This window comes from Saccoglossus kowalevskii, chromosome 18, assembly GCF_978046115.1.
Source record: "Saccoglossus kowalevskii chromosome 18, keSacKowa6.1, whole genome shotgun sequence".
NCBI lineage: Eukaryota > Metazoa > Hemichordata > Enteropneusta > Harrimaniidae > Saccoglossus > Saccoglossus kowalevskii.
The window spans coordinates 25,604,528-25,622,250 of record NC_140658.1 but is presented as its reverse complement, the minus strand read 5'-3'; the positions used below and the strand labels follow the sequence as shown (position 1 = coordinate 25,622,250).

The 17,723-nt window shown below is 35.3% G+C and overlaps 1 protein-coding gene and 1 long non-coding RNA gene across 2 annotated transcripts in view; one reads left to right on the top strand and one right to left on the bottom strand.

Moving 5' to 3' along the window:
- Positions 1-17,723, bottom strand: part of LOC146731978 (uncharacterized) — a 107,143-nt gene that overhangs the window by 47,910 nt on the left and 41,510 nt on the right. The window lies entirely within an intron of this gene.
- The window catches only part of LOC100378128 (uncharacterized), a 118,985-nt gene that overhangs the window by 72,151 nt on the left and 29,111 nt on the right, over positions 1-17,723 (top strand). Inside the window, exons 76-90 of the mRNA XM_085492741.1 lie at positions 313-754; positions 2,530-2,669; positions 2,777-2,893; positions 3,899-4,157; positions 4,752-5,037; positions 5,187-5,301; positions 5,963-6,153; positions 6,993-7,131; positions 7,624-7,828; positions 8,357-8,518; positions 13,753-13,924; positions 14,018-14,146; positions 15,111-15,191; positions 15,522-15,718; positions 16,968-17,255. Coding sequence (XP_085348867.1) covers positions 313-754; positions 2,530-2,669; positions 2,777-2,893; positions 3,899-4,157; positions 4,752-5,037; positions 5,187-5,301; positions 5,963-6,153; positions 6,993-7,131; positions 7,624-7,828; positions 8,357-8,518; positions 13,753-13,924; positions 14,018-14,146; positions 15,111-15,191; positions 15,522-15,718; positions 16,968-17,255 — 2,923 coding nt within the window. The remainder of the gene's footprint in view (positions 1-312; positions 755-2,529; positions 2,670-2,776; positions 2,894-3,898; positions 4,158-4,751; positions 5,038-5,186; positions 5,302-5,962; positions 6,154-6,992; positions 7,132-7,623; positions 7,829-8,356; positions 8,519-13,752; positions 13,925-14,017; positions 14,147-15,110; positions 15,192-15,521; positions 15,719-16,967; positions 17,256-17,723) is intronic.

Below are 17,723 nucleotides of genomic sequence, written 5' to 3'. Positions count from 1 at the left end.
AATTTACAGGTTCTCGATCTATGCGATCATGAAAGAATTTGTATTTTTTGAGTTATCTTACAATATTGGTTGAACTTAATTTAGGCTTAGTGAATATAATGAGAAAATGTGTTAATTTCTACATGCACTGCATGCACATTATATTTTGAGTTTACTTGCACTAGCTAATAATCTATGTGCATAGTGCAGTGTGCACCAGAGTATTTCGACCCCTGCCTACAAAATATGTAAATACATAAAGATTTGCAAAATTGAATTTTGTACCAAAATTTGAGCAGGAACCATAAAGTTTTATAATTTTTAATTTTACAGCTGGTGACAGTTAATATCAACGACTTGATTAACTCCACGAAAGGATCCCTAGCAAATATAGCAGATATCGTAGAACAATTGCAGCCACTTGAGGCAAAAATGCCAGAAATCATTGCAGCCATGGCAAATCTAAGTATTTCTGATAAGTTTCCTGATGGATTGGGTGAGGGATCGCTTATTGGTTCCGCAGCACGCCAGACCATGGATGCCATGACTGAGGTTGTTTGCGGTGAGTCTTCCAGTGACTCCAACGTTAATGTGCTGGAGAGAACATTTGGTTCTATGCTTAATGGTATTGTGCAATCAGACAATGGTGGAGCAAGAAAAAAGAGGGATATAAAAAAATCAAAGTCCAGCGACAAAATCCATGAACACCGTGTTAAAAGGGAAGATTCTTCTGAGGATACTGATGATATGCCAAGTGAACTGCGTGATGCAAAAAGTGAGTCAAAGCTGTTTGTAATTTTCTTTTTCATGTTTGTAAATCCTCTCTTTAATTCCTTCCCCATAATGCATTGCAGTAACAATGTCATTGTAAAGGTGCACAGGAAATTCTAAACATCCTTCTGATAGCATGTATAATACAGTCAACCATGCGTTAGTGACTACCTCTACATAAAGACCACCTTCCTTTAGTGAACAATTGGACAGTCAAACCTGTGTTAGTGAACACCTTTATATAAAGACTACTTGCCTATAGTGACCAACTTTGGACAATCAAACCTATGATAGTGATCACCTTCATATAAAGACCACCTGCTTATGGTGACCAACTTTGGACAGTTGAACCTATGTTAGTGTCCACCTTTATATAAAGACTACTTGCCTATAGTGACCAACTTTGGACAATCAAACCTATGATAGTGACCACCTTCATATAAAGACCACCTGCCTATAGTGACCAACTTTGGACAGTCAAACCTGTGTCAGTGACCAACTTCATATAAAGACCACCTGCCTATAGTGACCAACTTTGGACAGTCAAACCTATGTTAGTGACAACATTTATATAAAGACCACCTGCCTATAGTGACCAATTGAACAGTCAAACCTGTGTTAGTGGTCACCTTCATACAAAGACCACATGCCTTTAGTGACCAGCTTTGTACCGCCAACCCTATGATAGTGACCACCTTCATATAAAGACCACCTGCCTATAGTGACCAACTTTGGACAGTCAAACCTATGTTAGTGACCACCTTCATATAAAGACGACCTGCCTATAGTGACCAACTTTGGACAGTCAAACCTGTGTTAGTGACCACCTTCATATAAAGACCACCTGCCTATAGTGACCAACTTTGGACAGTCAAACCTGTGTTAGTGACCACCTTCATATAAAGACCACCTGCCTATAGTGACCAACTTTGGACAGTCAAACCTATGTTAGTGACCACCTTCATATAAAGACCACCTGCCTATAGTGACCAACTTTGGACAGTCAAACCTGTGTTAGTGACGACCTTCATATAAAGACCACCTGCCTATAGTGACCAACTTTATATAAAGACCACATGCCTTTAGTGACCAACTTAAGACAGTCAAATCACTTTCAAGCAGTTCCAAGGCATAACGTACAATGTATGAGCAACCTGTGTATAATCCAGTCTCCATATAAAGACCACCTGTCTAGAAAGACCATTTTAATGAAGGCCCTAGACACAGATAATACAATTTTACAGCTTGGTGTATAAAACATAAGATTCTAGTATTCAAATGATTGAAATGATTTTTTTGTATTTTCGTTGTATACAATTACTATGTAGAATATAATTTTGTTGTAAGTTTACTAGTTCAGCAAAATCTTGGCATAATTGTTGATGAAAAGGCATGTTTTAAACAGCCATAATTTTCAAAATGTCAGTCGTACATGTAGGTTTAATCATATTATTAGGCAGTACATCTTTTCAAAGAAGACAGTGATGTATGGAATACATTAGGAAAAGGTTTATCGCATATTAGGGAGTGTTGGTATACATAGTGGGATAATGGGCATGAAAATAAAATATCTCATAACAATCCCAGATATTGCAGAGAAACACTTTTTATATGTTATTTGATTTATTTTTTATTCTGCTCTTTCTGAAGTGCATATATTTTATATGTGTTATATGCATTTTGTACTGATGCTGATACTAGTGTTGGGGAATACTAAATTTGACAGTTTTCTTGCTTAAAATAAATAAATAATTATCAATTTAACTTTTTTGTGTACAGGCAGCTTTTGTCGTAGTCTATACCAGCAAATTCATAACGGTGAAAACGGCATATTTGTTTGGGCCTACGTGAAGCCGATATTGCTGGGCAAGATACCTTACGCACCGGACACACCAGCTGCAAGAGAAGTTATAGCTGCGGTATGTACTATGCACATATAGCGTAGATATTCTCGGTGCTTAAATGCATGAACGCTCCGATCCATGGTTATATGCAATCAGTTAACCATGTGTGCTTTATATTCCAGGCCAACAGTACTTTTGAAGATATTATCGAAATACAGTCGTTTGCCCTCGCATGGTTGGAAAGTTCTGAAATTCTGTCAGATCTCTTTGGAAACACAGAGGAACTGGAAGACCTGAAGGTAGATGAGTTATATGATTTGCATATTAGTTTGACACTAGACATATTGCTTAGTTGATTTGAATTTAATATAAATTGGCATCCCCATCATGTTCATGTTGATACAAAAAAGATCTCACACACTCTGTTTAGTAGCACCTCAACCTACAAATGTGTTTAATAGACCATATATTCTTGGTGTTAGATATATAGCCCCAAATGACCATGTTTTCACCAGCAAGTCCTGTATATTGCTTGTCAGATTCTTAGCTATTTCATACTAAGAGGAAGTTCCATTATAGCTATTATATAGCGGTCCTACTAATTAACGCATGGGCACCTGTGGGACTGTCCAGACATGCATGGGAAGGAACGGGGGGAAATAAGTTACATGTGGGGCAGCGACAGGAATCCTTGTACTGTATATAAAATGTTTGTTTATGCTCAAAATTTAAAACAGAGTATATAGGTATATAGGTATACAAACTTGCAAGTACTGAATTGTCATTTGATGCAAGCTTGAAATAAGGTGTAGGACTGTAGAATGGGATTCTATAGCAATGTAATTATATAATGTCAACAGAAACCTGCTTCAATGCTGGCTTAATTTGAAAGAGTACATGCAATATGCATAAATTATATAAATATACTAGAAGTGCATGTAACAGTTGCTTGTATTATTTATTGGATCATTCAAAATATAATTTATTCTCACTATAGACACACCTTGGTTATTTAAAGCGAAAGGATCGTCACCCAAGCAACGATAACAACACACGCTAAAAACGCAAAGGCTCATGGGAAGACGCTTTGTAAATGCATTGTTTGTAAACAATGACACGCTATGGCCATATGGCACACGCGCAGGTGACGACTCCCACGCTTTAATGTGAATGCCTATGGTGAAACTAAGTTGTAGTTTGATGATCAACTATTCAGTAAAATGCAATTTTTACTTTTATTGACAGCGCGTTTGAAATAGAGCAAATATGCTACTTACATGTATCTTGATTATTTTATTATTCAGGCTACGCTTCAGAATCCTTTTGTTAGCAATCTTCTTGAAAACCAAGCCGGTTTGGCAATCGATACCCTCTTAGATGCGTTGGATTCTGGATTAGTTGACGTATTCAGTGGTGACGTCAGAAAGGAAATTGATACTTTGGCCAGCGCTGTGGTGGATTTCTCTGAATGTATTGAGCTGGACAGATTTGAGCCTTACGCCACGGAAGAAGAGTTAGAAGCTCGGGCTCGAGAACTCGATAGTGAAAACAAGATGCTGGCCAGTAAGTGGAGCATGTGACTAATTTTGTAAATTAGCATATTTTGATTTTACTTTATATTGGTGAAAATAACCAAATTAAAAACCAGCAAATAATGTGTTTACAGTTACGGTACTTTTTGTTATATATTATACAGCTTCAATCGTCTATTGCATTTTTACTGTTTTATATTCATAGAAATAAAATGCATACCTCCCTGGTTACTGTTCTGAGAAATTAAAGTTAACTTTCTCACCACCAGACTTTCTCGCCAAATTATTCTGCACTTTTTTCTTAAATTCTTCAATCTTACTGGAAATGAACTCTAATTTTGGAGTCAACAGACAAATCTGAGTCAATTTTCAGTTTTTACTCAAAAACATTTTCTATTTTTGTCCTAATCTTCTGGAAGAAAGTGCAGACTATAAATAGGACTATTTTGTGAATTTGTGGTGAAAAGGTTAAAAAAACTGAAAATTTGTATATTCTTTCGAAATTAACACTTATTGATTTGTAGTAAATCCTGCACATGCAAACTGTCAAATGTTTTTAATAAATACAGAATTACAATAATTCATTAGAAGGGTAATAACACTATTTTCATCTGAACAACTTTAGGTATAGTTTTCACCAACCTTGAAGACCAAGATACGTTGCCACCTCATATCAAATACAAAATAAGAATGGATATTGACAATACTCCAAAGACAGATAGAGTAAAAGAACAAATATGGCGTCCAGGACCCAGTGACGATTTTATCAATGATCAGAGATATCTACGTGGGTTTGTATATTTACAAGACATGGTTGACAGAGCAATTATTAAATTACAGAGCGGTGAAGAATCGGGTGACATTGGTGTTTACTTCCAACATGTACCGTATCCATGTTACACCTTTGACTTGTAAGTAATAATTCAGTCATTAGTATTTAATTGCATTAATTACATTAATTTTCTAATTGAGTTGGAGTCCTGAAATTACCTGGTGATTTTTGGCAGCACACTAGCACTTAATATTTTTATGATGACTATAAATGTTTTTTCTTGATCAGCTTCACGCATTACGCAGCATACCTGTTACCGCTTTTCCTGACTCTGAGCTTTGTTGCTAATATAGCTATTATGACGTTCAGTCTCGTTTATGACAAAGAACATGGTCTAGAAGAGGTAGGTTTGTTTTTCTGGTTGTTCATTCTGCAGTGTATTATAACTTTATACTTGAAATGATGACATGGTACACATTACAAATTAACACTCATAAATTGATGACATGGTACACATTACAAATTCACACTCATAAATTGATGACATGGTACACATTACAAATTCACACTCATAAATTGATGACATGGTACACATTACAAATTCACACTCATAAATTGATGACATGGTACACATTACAAATTCACACTCATGTACACATTGAAAATTCATACTCATAAATGGATGACATGTACACATTGAAAATCCATACTCATAAATTGATGACATGGTACACATTCACAATTCATACTCATAAATTGATGACATGGTGCACATTCACAATTCATACTCATAAATTGATAACATGGTAGATATTGAAAATCCATACTCATAAATTGATGACATGGTACACATTCACAATTAATACTCATAAATTGATGACATGGTACACATTCACAATTAATACTCATAAATTGATGACATGGTACATGTTCACAATGCATACTCATAAATTGATTACATGTACACATTCACAATTCATATTCATAAATTGATGACATAGTACACCTTTAGAATTCAGACATTCTTATTCTTATTTCTGACTGGTATCTTTGTTTCTTGACAGCTGATGAAAGTGATGGGTCTCCGCGGAGGAATAAACTGGTGGGCATGGTTTATCAACAACTTCCTACTCATTATATTTTCCGAACTCATGCTGGTTCTTATTTTTAAAGTTGGCAGGATTCTCATCCACTCAGATGCCATTATACTCATATTATTCCTTCTGTGTTTTGGATTCTCTTTAATGTGCTTGTGGTAAGTATAAGTGCCAAAGTCAATTTTTGTCACCATTCACCAAAATTAAACCCATCATTTTTTTAAAAACATTTTGATCAAGACATAAAATTATCTCTATGGTCCAAAATTAACAAAGAAGTTCTAGAAAAAAATCGTAAAATTTTGCAAAATTGGGAGAATTTGTGGCATTCAAAGGGGATCGTCACCTGCACACACGCAGGAATTGAGTCTGAAATGCAAAGGCCAATGGGTAGATTTGTAAACAAGGATATATGTCTTAAATGTGATTTACATTGTCTGGTTTGTAACAGCTTAATACTGTTTAAATCAGGCTTTAAAGCAAGGGAGTCATCACCTACGCATGCGTCAGATGGCCATAGCATGTCATTGTTTACAAACAAGCGTCTACCCACGAGTCTTTGCGTTTTTAGCATACGTTGTTATCATCGCTTGGGACTCAATTCCCGAGCATGCTCAGGTGACGACCCTCTCCCCTTTAAAGTTGCATTCTCGCTCTGTATGGTCTGCAGTAAACATCATAAAAGCTTTGGATTTTGTGTTTCTGACAAATGTTATCCAACAAAACCCTGAAATCATGTTTTCGAAACCCCTCCAGCAATTATATACAAATAGCTTCTTACAAATAACAACACCAACAATTATTTGGTCATTAGACACTTAGTTTCAATACTCCAATATTTCAGGATTCATTACCATTCGACAGATTTTATCACTTCCCATGGTGATCACAATGTCAGGGGTATGTCTTCTGCTTATAGTACAAAGAGGGAATGCAACTTTAATATTATTAGTCAATGACATAGACATTTACACACAAATCTTTTCATTTATTTCAGTTATTGCATCAGTGCATTTTTCCAGCGAGCGACAATGGCTGGCTTATCAGCCATACTGATATATCTGCTCACTTACCTGCCATATGTATTGGTTGTCGCTTTGGAGGGTCAACTCAACTTCTGGCAGTCAACACTGATTGTAAGTAGGTCACCGAGTGGTGCAAATGTAAAATTAGCCACTATATCTTTGAATAATAATGTTCGTAAATTACATGTATTTACAATGCACCGTATAGGTTATGAGACCAGTATTACAGCCTAGTTACTATCAACACCCACCCATCAACATACATCCGACCCATGCACATCTCGACCACCATCACACTCTAAATTAAATTGAATAGTTGTTGCAGTTCGGGACATTACGGAAAGAGCATCAAATATCTGCTCAATCGTTTTCAACCAATTCCCAATCAAAGAATGTACATACATTCTGGATTTACATGTAACTTCCCCATCTGCCTTCACAATGAAAACATTGAGAAATGATTGTGAAAGGAATAAGACATTCAACAGGAATGGCAGAACAGATTTTATAATGTCTTCTCCAACTGCAATGAAGTGTCATATTGTACTATGACCTGCAGCAATAACTGTATATGGCTTTTAACACTCCCCTGTCTTTGCATAGTGTCTGTCGACCACCACCTCGCTGTGTTATGGATGCAGCTTACTGGCCATCCTAGAAGAACAGGGTTATGGAATACAGTGGAGCAATATCGACCAAACGCCGATTGAAAGCGGCGTAATCACGTTTTATTGGACCTGTGTCATGATGCTCATTGATGGCGTTATCTACCTCATCATTGGTTGGTATGTCAAGAATATTAATCCCGGTAAGTTATGTGTGACCAGTTGAACACCATAGTTTAGTGTTATGTAGTGACAAAATTCATTTTGCTTTCATTTGAAAACAAACTAAATTGACTGGTTTGTCTCATGATAATAACATAGTGCTTGCCAGTGTATGATATACAGTGAACTATTTCATTTTCTCTGCGAGGAATTTTGAAGATTTCAAGTTTTTATGGCATTCGAAAGTCGGTGACATTCGGTGTCATAATATTCCAGAAAATGTTCACTGTGTCAAAATTATATGTTTTGACTTGTGATTTGCCTCATGTACGCCGTCTGTGGTCTCTATTAAAATAACACTGTGCTCTATTCACTGAGCTCAATTGAGTAGAAGAGTTCCTTACGATGAATATTTGACGGATTTAAAATTATTGATACAGTAGCTGATCGTTTTATTTAGTGATATCGAACCAAACATAAACATGGCCTTGTATGGAAAATCCTTGATTTAGCCGTTTTTGTGCATCCACCCAGCTGTTAAGACACAGAATGTTATGTTTTTATTATAGGACGTTATGGAGTGCCTCGTCCATTCTACTTCCCATTGATGCCATCATACTGGTGCAGCTGCTGCATTGGGAGTAGCGGAAGTAGTCACGACAAGTACAGACCAAGTGACCCCGCGGTGCAAGCCCACTCAAACCCAATTTATGACCTTGAAGGAGTGGAAGGTATAAAATTCATTAATATTATTTTGTTATTATTATTGTATGTGTTTCTTTGACTTCAACTATAATTTTTTTGCGCGATTATGGCTATGCTATGAGATGTTGTTTAGTACTGATCCTATATATATATATCTTGTGTAGTTACATTAAGAATTTTCAAGCCAAAGATTATCATTATTATGCTCTCATCATTATGGGTTAAAATCATTTGGGATACCAAAAAATAGAGAAAAAAATGGGGTCAGCACGCACAAGTCAGAAATGTCATAGAAAGTGGTCAAAATTTGCATTTTTATGCTGGATTCTATGATGAAATGATAGTTCTACCCAGGACAATATATAAACCTGTGGTACTATCATTGTCAACTTGCATGTTAATTTGCCGATGTACATGTGTGAATTTCATGTACTTTTAAAAATAAAAAATGATGCCAAGTTTAGATAAAACTAATTATGCTAATTTGTATGCAAATTAGCCACAGTGCTTAAATTTCGGGGGACCAGGAATTATTTTCATTTTTGTTATCAATTCGTGAAATTTTGCTCAGTATATATATATATATATATATATATATATATATATATATATATATATATATATATATAAATTGAAATGAATTCTAATTCATGAATTCTATTGTTAAAACATTTAAAAAAATTGACATTTAATTTTAGTTTCCAAGGTGACAATAATTTCCTATTATATACAGTGGGAAGGTCTCTCATAATGCATTGCATATATGTGCAGTAATGTGCTCAGTAATCTAAAATTTGAAGTTATCTCCCATAATGCATTGCATATATGTGCAGTAACATACTCAGTAATCTAAAATTTGAAGTTATCTCCCACAATGCATTGCATACATGTACAGTAACATGCTCAGTAGTCTGAAATTTGAAGTTATCTCCCACAATGCATTGCATATATGTGCAGTAACATGCTCAGTAATCTAAAATTTGAAGTTATCTTCCACAATGCATTGCATACATGTACAGTAACATGCTCAGTAGTCTAAAATTTGAAGTTATCTCCCATAATGCATTGCATATATGTGCAGTAACATACTCAGTAATTTAAAATTTGAAGTTATCTCCCACAATGCATTGCATACATGTACAGTAACATGCTCAGTAGTCTGAAATTTGAAGTTATCTTCCACAATGCATTGCATACATGTACAGTAACATACTCAGTAATCTAAAATTTGAAGTTATCTCCCATAATGCATTGCATACATGTGCAGTAACATGCTCAGTAGTCTGAAATTTGAAGTTATCTTCCACAATGCATTGCATACATGTACAGTAACATGCTCAGTAGTCTGAAATTTGAAGTTATCTCCCACAATGCATTGCATACATGTGCAGTAACATGCTCAGTAATCTAAAATTTGAAGTTATCTCCCACAATGCATTGCATACATGTACAGTAACATGCTCAGTAGTCTGAAATTTGAAGTTATCTCCCACAATGCATTGCATATATGTGCAGTAACATACTCAGTAATCTAAAATTTGAAGTTATCTTCCACAATGCATTGCATACATGTACAGTAACATGCTCAGTAGTCTAAAATTTGAAGTTATCTCCCATAATGCATTGCATATATGTGCAGTAACATACTCAGTAATCTAAAATTTGAAGTTATCTCCCACAATGCATTGCATACATGTACAGTAACATGCTCAGTAGTCTGAAATTTGAAGTTATCTTCCACAATGCATTGCATACATGTACAGTAACATACTCAGTAATCTAAAATTTGAAGTTATCTTCCACAATGCATTGCATACATGTACAGTAACATGCTCAGTAGTCTGAAATTTGAAGTTATCTCCCACAATGCATTGCATACATGTACAGTAACATGCTCAGTAGTCTGAAATTTGAAGTTATCTCCCACAATGCATTGCATACATGTGCAGTAACATGCTCAGTAGTCTGAAATTTGAAGTTATCTTCCACAATGCATTGCATACATGTACAGTAACATGCTCAGTAGTCTGAAATTTGAAGTTATCTCCCACAATGCATTGCATACATGTGCAGTAACATGCTCAGTAATCTAAAATTTGAAGTTATCTTCCACAATGCATTGCATACATGTACAGTAACATGCTCAGTAGTCTAAAATTTGAAGTTATCTCCCACAATGCATTGCATATATGTGCAGTAACATGCTCAGTAATCTAAAATTTGAAGTTATCTCCCACAATGCATTGCATATATGTGCAGTAACATGCTCAGTAGTACAAAATTTGAATTTATCTCCCACAATGCATTGCATACATGTACAGTAACATGCTCAGTAGTCTGAAATTTGAAGTTATCTTCCACAATGCATTGCATACATGTACAGTAACATGCTCAGTAGTCTAAAATTTGAAGTTATCTCCCATAATGCATTGCATATATGTGCAGTAACATACTCAGTAATCTAAAATTTGAAGTTATCTCCCACAATGCATTGCATACATGTACAGTAACATGCTCAGTAGTCTGAAATTTGAAGTTATCTTCCACAATGCATTGCATACATGTACAGTAACATGCTCAGTAGTCTGAAATTTGAAGTTATCTTCCACAATGCATTGCATACATGTACAGTAACATGCTCAGTAGTCTGAAATTTGAAGTTATCTCCCACAATGCATTGCATACATGTGCAGTAACATGCTCAGTAATCTAAAATTTGAAGTTATCTTCCACAATGCATTGCATATATGTGCAGTAACATGCTCAGTAATCTAAAATTTGAAGTTATCTCCCACAATGCATTGCATATATGTGCAGTAACATGCTCAGTAGTACAAAATTTGAATTTATCTCCCACAATGCATTGCATACATGTACAGTAACATGCTCAGTAGTCTGAAATTTGAAGTTATCTTCCACAATGCATTGCATACATGTACAGTAACATGCTCAGTAGTCTAAAATTTGAAGTTATCTCCCATAATGCATTGCATATATGTGCAGTAACATACTCAGTAATCTAAAATTTGAAGTTATCTCCCACAATGCATTGCATACATGTACAGTAACATGCTCAGTAGTCTGAAATTTGAAGTTATCTTCCACAATGCATTGCATACATGTACAGTAACATGCTCAGTAGTCTGAAATTTGAAGTTATCTTCCACAATGCATTGCATACATGTACAGTAACATGCTCAGTAGTCTGAAATTTGAAGTTATCTCCCACAATGCATTGCATACATGTGCAGTAACATGCTCAGTAATCTAAAATTTGAAGTTATCTTCCACAATGCATTGCATACATGTACAGTAACATGCTCAGTAGTCTGAAATTTGAAGTTATCTCCCACAATGCATTGCATACATGTGCAGTAACATACTCAGTAGTACAAAATTTGAAGTTATCTCCCACAATGCATTGCATACATGTACAGTAACATGCTCAGTAGTCTGAAATTTGAAGTTATCTTCCACAATGCATTGCATACATGTACAGTAACATGCTCAGTAGTCTAAAATTTGAAGTTATCTCCCACAATGCATTGCATATATGTACAGTAATATGCTCAGTAATCTGAAATTTGAAGTTATCTTCCACAATGCATTGCATACATGTACAGTAACATGCTCAGTAGTCTAAAATTTGAAGTTATCTTCCACAATGCATTGCATACATGTACAGTAACATGCTCAGTAGTCTAAAATTTGAAGTTATCTCCCATAATGCATTGCATATATGTGCAGTAACATACTCAGTAATCTAAAATTTGAAGTTATCTCCCACAATGCATTGCATACATGTACAGTAACATGCTCAGTAGTCTGAAATTTGAAGTTATCTCCCACAATGCATTGCATACATGTACAGTAACATGCTCAGTAGTCTGAAATTTGAAGTTATCTCCCACAATGCATTGCATATATGTGCAGTAACATACTCAGTAATCTAAAATTTGAAGTTATCTCCCACAATGCATTGCATACATGTACAGTAACATGCTCAGTAGTCTGAAATTTGAAGTTATCTCCCACAATGCATTGCATACATGTGCAGTAACATGCTCAGTAGTCTGAAATTTGAAGTTATCTTCCACAATGCATTGCATACATGTGCAGTAACATGCTCAGTAGTCTGAAATTTGAAGTTATCTTCCACAATGCATTGCATATATGTACAGTAACATGCTCAGTAGTCTGAAATTTGAAGTTATCTCCCACAATGCATTGCATACATGTACAGTAACATGCTCAGTAGTCTGAAATTTGAAGTTATCTCCCACAATGCATTGCATACATGTGCAGTAACATGCTCAGTAGTCTGAAATTTGAAGTTATCTTCCACAATGCATTGCATACATGTGCAGTAACATGCTCAGTAGTCTGAAATTTGAAGTTATCTCCCACAATGCATTGCATACATGTACAGTAACATGCTCAGTAGTCTAAAATTTGAAGTTATCTCCCACAATGCATTGCATACATGTGCAGTAACATGCTCAGTAGTCTAAAATTTGAAGTTATCTCCCATAATGCATTGCATATATGTGCAGTAACATGCTCAGTAATCTAAAATTTGAAGTTATCTTCCACAATGCATTGCATACATGTACAGTAACATGCTCAGTAGTCTGAAATTTGAAGTTATCTCCCACAATGCATTGCATACATGTGCAGTAACATGCTCAGTAGTCTGAAATTTGAAGTTATCTCCCACAATGCATTGCATATATGTGCAGTAACATGCTCAGTAATCTAAAATTTGAAGTTATCTTCCACAATGCATTGCATACATGTACAGTAACATGCTCAGTAGTCTGAAATTTGAAGTTATCTCCCACAATGCATTGCATATATGTGCAGTAACATGCTCAGTAATCTAAAATTTGAAGTTATCTTCCACAATGCATTGCATACATGTACAGTAACATGCTCAGTAGTCTAAAATTTGAAGTTATCTCCCACAATGCATTGCATATATGTGCAGCAACATGCTCAGTAATCTAAAATTTGAAGTTATCTCCCACAATGCATTGCATATATGTACAGTAACATGCTCAGTAGTCTAAAATTTGAAGTTATCTCCCACAATGCATTGCATATATGTGCAGTAACATACTCAGTAGTACAAAATTTTAATTTGTCTCAAACTGTTTCAAGACTTACTGATCTAATCACCATACATCAGATATTTATATTAGTTAACCACACGTACATGTCGCCCCATATTTACTAATTAACACTTTATTACCTCATTCAGATGGTGAAGGAATTGAACAACCACCTGTTGGGTTAAATGTCGGAATATCGGTGGATGGGTTAACCAAGAAATATTCCAAGACCAAAAGTCTCAATGACTTGAGCATAGACTTTTATGAAGGACAGATTACGTCATTCCTTGGACATAACGGAGCTGGCAAGACGACCACAATGTAAGTCTATATTTTACTTAAAGAAACACTGTTAACATGATTCCGTGGTGGATTGTCTTTTCTCACATAACTCACTGTTTATTTGTACTATAGATCAATCATGACCGGAATTATTCCACCATCATCTGGCACTGTTTACCACTACGGTGTTAACGTCAGACATATTGACAAGGTGCGGAAGAATCTCGGAGTGTGTCCTCAACACAACGCCCTCTACGACGAGTAAGTATACGTACTGGATATATATGCCTCGCTTACTCTAATACTTTGTAGTCAAAGTCAACTTTTGTAACTATTCACAAAATAGTTCTATACACCATCTGTGCATATTAATTAGGTAATTTGCATATCATTAACCCTTTAAGCGCCAGTCAACTTTTGTCACCATTCACAAAATAGTTCTATATACAGTCTATGCATATTAATTAGGTAATTTGCATATCATTAGCCCTTTGAGCACCAAAGTCAACTTTTGACACCATTCACAAAATAGTTCTATGTACCATCTGTGCATATTAATTAGGTAATTTGCATATCATTAACCCTTTGAGCACCAAAGCCAACTTTTGTCACCATTCACAAAATAAATCTATTTATGCTTTTCCATATTTATTTTCAAAAATGTTCATCAAGATCTGTAGACATTTAATAGAAAATTGAGTCCAATTTTTGAAAAATTTAAAATGGTCCACACAAATTTTGCTGGGAAACTTTGTGGCATGCAAATGGTTGAAATAATTTTTGACAAAACAGACCAATTTTGTCTTTTGTAAATTTATTTGGACGTTTTTTCACAAACAGTATGATATAACCAATGCAATAGCATGGGTAAAATGCATGCGATCAAGAAACAATTTAATCAATAATCGATGGGTCAAAATTTCAAATCCTACATGTGGCTGAACACCAAAAACTGTATTCACTTGTACCCTGGCTGAATGTGCCAGACTCAATTGGGTGGCTAATCATCGACTAATGATGGAAATTTGACGAAACCTTGCTCAAGTCGACTGGTGTGTGTGTTCGACAAGGCCTTGTTGATACTGGGATAGCAAATTTAAGCTGCCATTTTGATTGAGAGACTGCCGCAGATTTTATTCTAAAGTTGTCATTTGGGTCTACTATGTTTTATATCAGCAAAATGTATATCACAATATGTTCTTTATAATGTTTTGTCTGATTTCAGCCTGACCGTGGCAGAGCATCTAAAGCTATATGGCAGAATAAAAGGATTCAGTAAATTAAAGATCAAAGAAGATACAGAGGAGTAAGTTTAAATAAATTATGTATTAGAAGTATGTATGAATGCAGTATGGCGGTCACATTGAAGGACACGTAGTGGAGGTCAATGTGATCCCTGTACTGCGTGATTTAATAGTTCGATAAGAGATAATAGTCAAAAATGTTTTGCACTGGGTGAACATTTGCGTTCTGTGATTCTATTTTCATTACACGTTAAAGCACTTCTGTGTTCAATGTTAACAAAGGAAAGTCTTTGATTATGACGTCAATAAACTGGATCATACCTTAATTTATTCATACATTTGCTTATTATATGATGACATATCCCCTGTCAACTTTTTTCATTTCATCCCAGGATTCTTGAATCTGTTGGTCTACTCTCCCATATTAATAAAAAAGCAGGACACCTTTCTGGCGGCATGAAGCGTAAGTTGTCGGTGGCCATAGCATTCTTTGCCGGTTCACGCACTGTGATTCTTGATGAGCCTACCAGTGGGGTGGACCCAATGGCGAGACGTGGAATCTGGGACTTGATTCTGAAATATCGCCAAGGTAAGAGTTGGACCATTATTTCTGTGGGTTTTGTCGAGTGGGAGGGGCATGGGGGAGTTTACAACTGACACACAGTATCTAATTATACATCCCCCTAAGAAATAATAATTTAGTACAATTGTAATACCGGTATATGTAATATGTATTCAAACAAGTGTGGGATATTTGCATTTACATAAATGACCGAGTTGTGTCTATAATTGTCAAAGTGAGTCATAGTTTTACTTTGTCTGTACCATCATCATGGTAATTCAAGTTATATTATTCTATGAGGGACTTTGAGATTAATACAGTATATTAAGTGAAGGACATATACATTGGCATGTACATGTAATTTGCTTACCAAATTTTGCATGGTTATCTTGCTGAACTATTATTTTTAGAAACTTTTGTGCAATTCAAGTTATATTATTCTATGAGGGACTTTGAGATTAATACAGTATATTAATTGAAGGACATATACATTGGCATGTACATGTAATTTGCTTACCAAATTTTACATGGTTATCTTGCTGAACTATTATTTTTAGGAACTTTTGTGCAATTCAAGTTATATTATTCTATGAGGGACTTTGAGATTAATACAGTTTATTAATTGAAGGACATATACATTGGCATGTACATGTAATTTGCTTACCAAATTTTGCATGGTTATCTTGCTGAACTATTATTTTTAGGAACTTTTGTGCAATTCAAGTTATATTATTCTATGAGGGACTTTGAGATTAATACAGTATATTAATTGAAGGACATATACATTGGCATGTACATGTAATTTGCTTACCAAATTTTGCATGGTTATCTTGCTGAACTATTATTTTTAGGAACTTTTGTGCAATTCAAGTTATATTATTCTATAAGAGACATTGAGATTAATACAGTACATGTAGTATAATGAATATTAATTAATTTTTTTATGGAATTATGTTGACTTTTTAGCTTGTATTTTTCCTGCAAAATGCTTAGATAATATATTATTGCATTGTTTCAGGACTTTTATACTCACTTTTGGTATTAAAAAAAAAAGAAGATATTACATCATTAGTTTGTTATCCATTCATGTTACTAGTATTTGATTTCGGTTCACACTGGACAAGGTTGTAATAGTTATGCTGTGTTAATTATCCTGTATAAATAAAATTATATTTGATGCGCACTTCTATTATGCAAATACGGTACCCTGATTCTATATCTTCACTTAAGCGTCCTTTCATTAAATAGAGCGTTATGTTCGTTCTTACATTAACAGATCGGACAATTATTCTCTGCACTCATCATATGGACGAAGCAGATTTCCTCGGTGATAGAATAGCCATCCTTGACCACGGTCAGCTCCGTGCTTGCGGTTCATCTCTGTACCTGAAGAGCAGATACGGTCAGGGTTACAGACTCACATTGTCCAAGAGTGACAGTCTCAAGTCTACGCCAGAGAAAAAACGGAAGGACACAGTTCTTACCTTTGCAAAAGAGAATGAGTATGAATCACTGAAAGATGCAGCAAGCTCTACTGGATCTACAAGTGGAGTATCGACTGCAGGTAGGGTGAAATAGACATTAGTTATGTCTGGAGTTCATTATTTTGTTGGCCTGTGTAATCTAGAAAGTTACCTAATTTAAGAATGCTTTCTGTTTACCTCAAATTGACATAGTGACATAATTTGTAACTAATTAGAACCTGCATCCATTTCGGGATTCCCCTTGCTTATTTATCTATGATCCGCGGGGAGTTGCATACCATAGTTGGGAATCAAAATTTGAAAATTCAAACTAAACCTGTAGATATTTGGTTAACAGATTCCATCATTATTACAGAAGTATCTTATCACTGGAAAATAAAAATCTTTTAAGATGCACGATCAGCGATCAGCTGACACTGACAGAATCAACTCTCATTGTTGACTTGCAGAAAGCCTAATTAGTCCCCGTTCGGACGCAGTCCGAAAACGGGGACTTATGTTTTGCCCTGTGTGCGTCCGTCCGTCCGTCCGTGCGTCCGTGATCACCT